This window comes from Oncorhynchus mykiss, chromosome 32 (genome assembly GCF_013265735.2).
Source record: "Oncorhynchus mykiss isolate Arlee chromosome 32, USDA_OmykA_1.1, whole genome shotgun sequence".
Lineage (NCBI taxonomy): Eukaryota > Metazoa > Chordata > Actinopteri > Salmoniformes > Salmonidae > Oncorhynchus > Oncorhynchus mykiss.
The window spans coordinates 5,507,408-5,517,293 of record NC_050572.1 but is presented as its reverse complement, the minus strand read 5'-3'; the positions used below and the strand labels follow the sequence as shown (position 1 = coordinate 5,517,293).

General features: G+C 37.5%; 1 protein-coding gene across 2 annotated transcripts in view; it reads right to left on the bottom strand.

Moving 5' to 3' along the window:
- LOC110513117 (hairy/enhancer-of-split related with YRPW motif-like protein) overlaps window positions 1-8,293 on the bottom strand; it is a 16,069-nt gene extending 7,776 nt beyond the window's left edge. The window contains exons 1-2 of one of the 2 annotated variants that reach the window (XM_036971693.1): window positions 8,094-8,293; window positions 7,694-7,797 (exon numbers count right to left, since the gene is read on the bottom strand). In XM_036971693.1, coding sequence (XP_036827588.1) covers window positions 7,694-7,779 — 86 coding nt within the window. In that variant the 5' untranslated portion in view covers window positions 7,780-7,797; window positions 8,094-8,293. Of the gene's footprint in view, window positions 1-7,693 lie in introns of both variants that reach the window. The other variant, XM_036971692.1, reaches the window with a different exon arrangement.
- Window positions 8,294-9,886: the final 1,593 nt, after the last annotated feature.

Below are 9,886 nucleotides of genomic sequence, written 5' to 3'. Positions count from 1 at the left end.
GCTACAACATGGTGTATCACACACTACAGTTGAGGAAGTAGAGACTCAGAGCTACAACATGGTGTATCACACACTACAGTTGAGGAAGTAGAGACTCAGAGCTACAACATGGTGTATCACACACTACAGTTGAGGAAGTAGAGACTCAGAGCTACAACATGGTGTATCACACACTACAGTTGAGGAAGTAGAGACTCAGAGCTACAACATGGTTTATCACACACTACAGTTGAGGAAGTAGAGACTCAGAGCTACAACATGGTGTATCACACACTACAGTTGAGGAAGTAGAGACTCAGAGCTACAACATGGTTTATCACACACTACAGTTGAGGAAGTAGAGACTCAGAGCTACAACATGGTGTATCACACACTACAGTTGAGGAAGTAGAGACTCAGAGCTACAACATGGTTTATCACACACTGCAGTTGAGGAAGTAGAGACTCAGAGTTAGAAAATGGTTTATCACACACTACAGTTGAGGAACAATGGGAAAGTAATTCTGCTTTGAAAGTTGATCAACTTGTATCTCTACTTTTGAGAAAATCACCTTTGCATGTTTTGGTACCTACTGGAGAGCTCTTCTTTGTCTACACCCATTCAGCATCGTTCACACCCTGTTAAGCTTTAGCCCCACCCATCTCTGAAGCCTTAGCCCCGCCCATCTCATTAAGGATTCACACGCATGACATCGGCAGCCTCCAAAACTGCTTAACTGTTGAATTTTAACACCGATAAACCCATCCGTTTAAAAATGAATTTAATTTACGTCGATCTAGAAAACCAGGCAACAAAAAAGCAACTTTATAAACTACGTTTTTTTTTTTTTTTATAGCTTGTTAGCTCGCTAGCTAACGTTAAGTTAGCTGACTAGCCAGTTCAAATAATGACATCATAATGACAACGTCTTCACTTTAGCTCATTTAATTATTACAGAAAAATAAATTCAGAACAAGATCAACAAAGAGATAATTATTTACAAGTTAATGGCGAAACTAATTACAGAAAAGACCTTACGGTTGTGACGAAATAAAATAAATATTAAAGGTTTAATAAATGACATTCGGAGATTGTCAAGCCAAGCCTTCCATACAGGGTAAGTCTACAGGGTAGGGAGGGATGTATTTTCTGTTTGTCGGGATTGCCATCGTCTAGTTGTCGTGGTGTTGAAACCATGCTATTGAAGTGCCCGGAGTTGGTCAGCTTTTTTTCTATTGGTTGTGTGGTGCATTGAACAAAAATAAAAACAACAGTCTTGTATGTGTTCTCTTTTCGACTCCCTCTGCCTATTTGCAATCAAACGGCAGAATTTTCTCCTTAGCTGTCATACTCTGCTTCCACCGGGCATTCCACTGATTTCAAAATATTCAGTCTTCCGGAAAGCGGAAAATCAATACTTTTGCAGTTATTCTAATATCTTTTAAATAAAAACAACATTAGACAGGATTGCCAACACATACTGAGCAGCGTGCTAAATGGCAGACCAATCCAAACTCAGCTCTCTGCATGTCCAAGCCTACTCATTATCTCAGCCAATCATGGCTGGTTCCCTGACTTTTTCCTTAGCTAAACCAACTAGGCTCGTAATTGATTAATTGAATTCCTATTTACATACACGTTTGCTATTAAGGCACATAAAAGTTCACATTCCAGAAGGCATTTCTGCCCCCAAAAAATGCATTTTGATAAAAAAATATTTACATTCAAATGCCTCTCCTGTGAAGTAGTGATGTGTGACATACGCCTAGTTCCTTGAAACGAGACACAAATATAAAAACAACAGGCAAAAATAGGCCCTGATCTATGGATTTGACATATGACTGGGCAGGGGCGCAGCCATGGTTGGGCCTGGGAGGGCATAGGCCCCACCCACTTGGGATTGTGGCCAAACAATAGGGAGCCAATCAGAATGAGTTTTTTTCCAACAACATAAATACCCCTCAGCAGTTGTGAGGCCGAATGGACGTATTGCCAAATTCTCTAAAACAACGTTGGAGGCGGCTTATGGTAGAGAAATGAACATTCAATTCTCTGGCGACAGCTCTGTTGGACATTCCTGTAGTCAACGTGCCAATCGCATGCGCCCTCAAACTTGAGACATCTGTAGCGTTATGTTGTTGTGACAAAACCGCACGTTTTAGAGTGGCCTTTTATTGTCCCCCGCACAAGGTGCACCTGTGGTATGATCATGCTGTTGAATCAGCTTGTTGATATGCCACACATGTCAGGTGGATGGATTATCTTGGTAAAGGAGAAATACTCACTAACAGGGATGTATTCAAATACAAGCAGACATTTTTGAGAGCTTTTTGTGCAAATGGAACATTTCTGGGATCTTTTATTTTAACTCATGAAACATGAGACCAATACATTACATGTTACGTTTAGATATTTTTTCAGTATAACTTCAAATTTATGGAAGTAATATTGGATAATATTTGTCATTTTTTGGTACTTTGGGGGGGTGTAATTTATCCTGTTCCGCTCACAGATTTTAAATAAATCATTACCATCAAAAAATCTCTGATGATCTTCATCAGATGACACTCATAGGACTTCATGTTACACAATACATGTATGTTTTGTTTGATAAAGTTCATATTTATATAAAAAAATCTGAGTTTACGTTGGCGCGTTATGTTTAGTAGTTACAAAAACATCCAGTGATTTTGTAGAGAGCCACATCAATTTACAGAAATACTCATCATAAATGTTGATGAAAATACAAGTGTTATACATGGAACTAGAATTGCGATGGAACAGAGCTCGCTCTCACGTGAACAAGCGCCATGAGCTCATAGCATTCTGCCAGACCTCTGACTCATTCCCCTCTCATTCGCCCCCACTTTACAGTAGAAGCCTCAAACATGGTTCTAAAGACTGTTGACATCTAGTGGAAGCCTTAGAAAGTGCAACATGACCAATATCCCACAGTATCTTCAATAGGGAATGAGTTGAAAACGACCAACCTCAGATTTTCCACTTCCTGGTTTGATTTTTTTTCTCAGATTTCTGCCTGCCATATTAGTTATGTTATACTCACAGACATCATTTAAACAGTTTTTAGAAACTTCAGAGTGTTTTCTATCCAAATATGCTAATAATATTCATATATTAGCAACTGGGACTGAGTAGCAGACAGTTTCCTTTGGGCACCTTATTCAGCCAAGCTACTCAATACTGCCCCTGCAGCCACAAGAAGATAAAATAATAACAAGAAAATCAAATACTTGACATAAACGGAGAACCAGAGCAGAGCAGTAACTTTGGGGGAAGTTTAAATGACCATATGTCAACAGTTTGTCAAAACTAAAACACCTATCACCTAAATATCTCACCTAATGAAAGCACTTAAACATCTCCAGTTCAAGACTGCAGGTCTTGGTGTTAAACTATCAAACACTTTAACCGACTTGCTTGACTCCTCCCACTGCATTGCACCGAGTGAATATCAATAATGTGTATCGGACGGATCTGTACCTGCCTGTCATAGTGAGGAAAATTATGTGGATATATAGAAGCAACATCTCAAGACATCAGTCAGGAAGTTAAAGCTTGGTCGCAAATGGGTCTTCCAAATGGACAATGACCCCAAGCAGTTCCAAAGTTGTGGCAAAATGGCCTAAGGACAATAAAGTCACGGTATGGGAGTGGCCATCACAAAGCCCTGACCTCAATCCTATGGAAAATGTATTGGCAGAACTGAAAAAGCGTGTGTGAGCAAGGAGGCCTACGAACCTGACATCATCTCTGTCAGGAGGCATGGGCTAAAATTCACCCAACTTATTGTGGGAAGCTTGTGGAAGGCTACCCAAAATGTTTGACCCAAGTTAAACAATTTAAAGGCAATGTTACCAAATACTAATTGAGTGTATGTAAACTTCTGACCCACTGGGAATGTGATGAAAGAAATAAAAGCTGAAATAAATAATTCTCTCTAACATTATTCTGACATTTCACATTCTTAAAATAAAGTGGTGATCCTAACTGACCTAAGACAGGGACTTTTTACTGGTATTAAATGTCAGCAATTGTGAAAAACTGAGTTTAAATGTATTTGGCTAAGGTGTATGTAAACTTCCAACTTCAACTGTATGTGTGATTTTAAATGAGCCCAACATCTCTGTTATTCGGAGTCTAAGATTAAATCCCTCTCGCTGACCTCTATATTTCTTAGGCGTTTAGAATACATAGAATACAATGTAAATAAATTAGATTATGATTTACCCTGGACTTTCTATTCCATTCTATTCTATTATATCATATTCTATTCTATTCCATTCTATTCCTTTCCATTCCATTCCATTCTATTCTATCCTATTCAACTCTATTATTTTCCAATCTATTCCATTCTATTATATTCTATTCCATACTATTCTATCCTATTCCTTTCCATTCCATTCCATTCTATCCTATTCTATTATATTATATTCCATTCCATTCTATCCTATTCTATTCGATTCTATTATATTCCATCCATTCTATCCTATTCTATTCTATTCTATTCCATTCCATTCTATTCTATTCTATTCCATTCTATTCTATCCTATTCTATTATTTTCCATTCCATTCTATTTAATTATATTCCATTCTATTTAATTCTATTCCATTCGATTCTATTATATTCCATTCCATTCTATCCTATTCTATTCTATTCTATTCCATTCCATTCTATTCTATTCTATTCCATTCTATTCTATTCTATTCCATTCTATTCTATCCTATTCTATTATTTTCCATTCCATTCTATTTAAATCTATTCCATTCGATTATATTATATTCCATTCCATTCTATCCTATTTTATTCAATTTTATTTTATTCCATTCTATTGCATTCCATTCTATTCTATCCTATTCCATTCTATTCCATTCTATTCTATCCTATTCTATTCTATTCCATTCTATTCCATTCTATTCTATCCTATTCTATTCTATTCCATTATATTCCATTCTATTGCATTCTATTCCATTCTGTCCTATTCTATTCTATTCCATTCTAATCTATTATATTCCATTCTATCCTATTTTATTCCATTTTATTTTATTCCATTCCATTCTATCCTATTCTGTTATATTCCTTTCTTTTCTCTTCTATTTTATTCCATTCTATTTTATTCCATTCTATTGTATTATTTCCCATTCCATTCTATCGTAGTATAGTTGATGCTGTATTACATTAGGGGGATTGACCAATAGTGTTTTAGCTAATGGTAATATACCAAAATTACCGGAATCTTCAGTAATTTTGGTAATTAAGAGAAAATATATTACTGTCGATTGTAACTTTGGTAACTTAAACATTAATAACTTTAAAAAAAAATGTATTCATATATAATGTTAATTTACTATATCTGTGTCTGTATTGGCCATGCGTTTCTAGTAGACAGACTGAATGAATGTTCAAGAGAAAATAACCTGATGGATTAAACATCTGATCAAATCACATGTATTTATAAAGCCCTCCGTACATCAGCTGATAACATCTGATCAAATCACATCAGCTGATAACATCTGATCAAATCACATCAGCTGATAACATCTGATCAAATCACATCAGCTGATAACATCTGATCAAATCACATCAGCTGATAACATCTGATCAAATCACATCAGCTGATAACATCTGATCAAATCACATCAGCTGATAACATCTGATCAAATCACATCAGCTGATAACATCTGATCAAATCACATCAGCTGATAACATCTGATCAAATCACATCAGCTGATAACATCTGATCAAATCACATCAGCTGATAACATCTGATCAAATCACATCAGCTGATAACATCTGATCAAATCACATCAACTGATAACATCTGATCAAATCACATCAGCTGATAACATCTGATCAAATCACATCAGCTGATAACATCTGATCAAATCAAATGTATTTATAAAGCCCTCCGTACATCAGCTGATAACATCTGATCAAATCACATCAGCTGATAACATCTGATCAAATCACATCAGCTGATAACATCTGATCAAATCACATCAGCTGATAACATCTGATCAAATCACATCAGCTGATAACATCTGATCAAATCACATCAGCTGATAACATCTGATCAAATCACATCAGCTGATAACATCTGATCAAATCAAATGTATTTATAAAGCCCTCCGTACATCAGCTGATAACATCTGATCAATGACGACATTGTTTTCTATTAACTCTGCAACTCTTCAAACTAGGGACTTTTTTTCACGACTGTCACCAGTTTGATGCCAAAGCATTGACAACAAATACATTTTGACGTAGTAAAAAGTTAGTATAATATATAGATATAATATATATATATATAATATATATATATAATATATAGATATAATATATAGATATAATATATATATATATAATATATAGATATAATATATAGATATAATATATATAATATATAGATATAATATATATAATATATAGGTATAATATATAGGTATAATATATAGATATAATATAGATATAATATATAGGTATAATATATAGATATAATATATAGATATAATATAGATATAATATATAGGTATAATATATAGATATAATATATATATAATATATAGGTATAATATATATATAATAATATATAGATATAATATATAGATATAATATATATAATATATAGATATAATATATATAATATATAGGTATAATATATAGGTATAATATATAGATATAATATAGATATAATATATAGGTATAATATATAGATATAATATATAGATATAATATAGATATAATATATAGGTATAATATATAGATATAATATATATATAATATATAGGTATAATATATATATAATAATATATAGATATAATATATATATAATAATATATAGATATAATATATAGATATAATAGATATATAATATATAGATATAAAGGATATTTCATGCTGAAGCTCTCATATTCAACACCAAGGTTTATGGTTGACTGTTTTACAGCGTTTGTCATTCAAGTGTTTTTAGTCTTATTAAATCCATTCCAATTATTTATTTATTATTTTATTTATTTTTGACCTTTATTTGAGAACAAGTTGTCATTTACAACTGCGACCTGGCCAAGATAAAGCAAAGCAGTTCGACACAAACAAACAACACAGAGTTACACATGGAGTAAACAATAAACAAACATACAGTCAATAATACAATGGAGAAAAAAGTCTATATACAGTGAGTAAATATTTATACAATTAGTTTCTATATTTTCCATGTGATAAAGGCCACACAGAGAGCCAGAGATGAATGGACACCTGTGATAATCTGAAGTACCAAAAAGGCTACTAGATGTCTTGTGATAGATTACGTACTAACCTTGAAAGATCCCGAAATTAGTGTTTAGAGTTTAGAAACGTTTACAGTTATATGCCAGTAAAATGACATCTGAACCAGTGGACCCCGTTGAATAAGTTTCTGGTGCGACTGAGATACATCCTACTGGTCAAAACTCAAAAAGATACCAATTCTGGTATAATTAATGAACATTTTACAAGCTCAGGTGTGATTGGTCAGAATAATTTCAGGTGTACATGTAACTCTACATACTCTTATTGGTCAACATCCTACAATCTCAGGTGTGATTTGTCAGAATAATTCAGGTATAGGTGTAATTGATCGACATCCTACAAACTCAGGTGTGATTGGTCAGAATCGTACAAGCTCAGGTGTGATTGGTGAATAGGTCTGTTCTTACCAGGAGCCGTCTTCCTGTCCCACATCGATCAGCCCGTCCATGTCATCAGAGTCTGGAGAACTATAGTCATTATGAGATGTCTTCATCTCTCCTCCTATTCTTCACTAGATGGACAGACAGACAGATGGATGGATGGTTGGATGAAAGGAGAAGTGTGTGGAGGATCACTCCTTCTGTTCTGCTGACGCAGTAGAGAATGTGTACCCTGTGGAGTCAATGGGACGCTGTTCCCCTCTCTCTCTCTCTGTCTCTCTCTCTCTCTCTCTCTCTCTCTCTCTCTCTCTCTCTCTCAGTCTCTCTCTCTCTCTCACTCTCTCTCTGTCTCTCTCTCTCTCTCTCTCTCAGTCTCTCTCTCTCACTCTCTCTCTGTCTCTCTCTCTCTCTTTCTCTTGTTCTAGACCTCTTTGAACAATAGTATTTCCCCCTCCGTCTTCGTGTCGTCTGGGAATGTGAATTTCTCCGGTATTTCTCAATTAACGTGTTCTTTTCCTTTATCTCTCTTCCCTCTGTCCCTCTGTCCCTCTGTCCCTCTGTTCCTCTGTCCCTCTGTCCCTCTGTTCCTCTGTCCCTCTGTCCCTCTCTTCCTCTGTCCCTCTGTTCCTCTCTTCCTCTGCCCCTCTGTCCCTCTGTTCCTCTGTCCCTCTGTCCCTCTCTTCCTCTGTCCCTCTGTTCCTCTGTCTCTCTGTTCCTATGTCTCTCTGTTCCTCTTTTCCTCTGTCCTTCTGTTCCTCTGTCCCTCTGTTCCTCTGTCTCTCTGTTCCTCTGTTCCTCTGTTCCTCTGTCTCTCTGTTCCTCTGTCTCTCTGTTCCTCTGTTCCTCTGTCCCTCTGTCCCTCTGTTCCTCTGTCCCTCTGTCCCTCTGTTCCTCTGTCCCTCTGTCCCTCTGTTCCTCTGTTCCTCTGTCCCTCTGTTCCTCTGTCTCTCTGTTCCTCTGTTCCTCTGTCTCTCTGTTCCTCTGTCTCTCTGTTCCTCTGTTCCTCTGTCCCTCTGTTCCTCTGTCCCTCTGTTCCTCTGTTCCTCTGTTCCTCTGTCCCTCTGTTCCTCTGTCCCTCTGTTCCTCTGTCCCTCTGTTCCTCTGTCTCTCTGTTCCTCTGTCTCTCTGAGTTATGTTCTATGACTGGCACATCCTCCAAGGGTCTATAGCTGCTAGATGTATCAACCAATCAACTGCTTAACCCCTTCCTTTATCCAATCACTGGCATCTAACCACACTCCTTCAGCTCTGTGTGTCTCTCTCTCTCTCTCTCCCTCTCTCTCTCTCTCTCTCTCTCTCCCACCCTCCCTTCCTCTCTCTCTCCCTCCCCCTCTCTCACTCCCTCCCTCCCTCTTTCCCTCCCTTTCAACTATCCGTCCCCACTTCCTTCCCACCAACCCCTCATCACCCCTTTCCTCCCCCTCTGTCACTATTTCAATTAGCATTCTCTCTCTCTCTCCCGTCTGACTACCGCTCTCTCTTTCTCTCCCGTCTGTCTCCCGCTCTCTCTCTCTCCCCCCCTCTCTCTCTCCCTGCCTCCTCTCTCTTTCTCTCTCTGTTCCTTTAATTAATCCCTCTCTCCTAAAATAATGAAATGAAAGAGAGAGAGAGAGAGAGAGAGATAGACCGGCCTGGAGCCTCTTGGGATGTGAGTGAGAACCTGTGTCCCTGTGTGTGTGTGTGTGTGTGTGTGTGTGTGCATGTGTGAGATGACTAAAGTATGCAAGCTGAGCTGTATGTGTGCGAGTGTGTGTTTGTGTGTGTGTGTGTCAAATCAAATCCATTATTTGTCACATGCTTCATAAACAGCAAGTGTAGACTAACAGTGAAATGGGGGAAGACGCGCTGTCGTGTATGTGTGTGTGTGTGCATGTGTGTGTGCATACACGCGTGTAGAGTGTGTGAGATCTGAGAGGAGACACTGACGGTGTACGTGTCTGTCTCAGTGTAGAGAGTTGTGACATTAGTATGTGATCTGAGAGCAGGGACTGATCCACTTTCTGAGCAGTCAACCTGTCTGCGAGTCTGTGTGTGAGGAGAGAGAGGGAAGAAGAGAAGAGAAGTGGAGAGAGAGAAGATAATTGAAGAGAGAAGACAGGAAGGAGAAGAGAGTAGAGAGAAAAGAGAGGAGAGAACAGGAGAGCAGAGGAGAGGAGAAAAGAGAGGAAGGAGAAGAGAGAGTAGAGAGAGAAGAGATGAGGAGAGGAGAGGAGAGAAGAG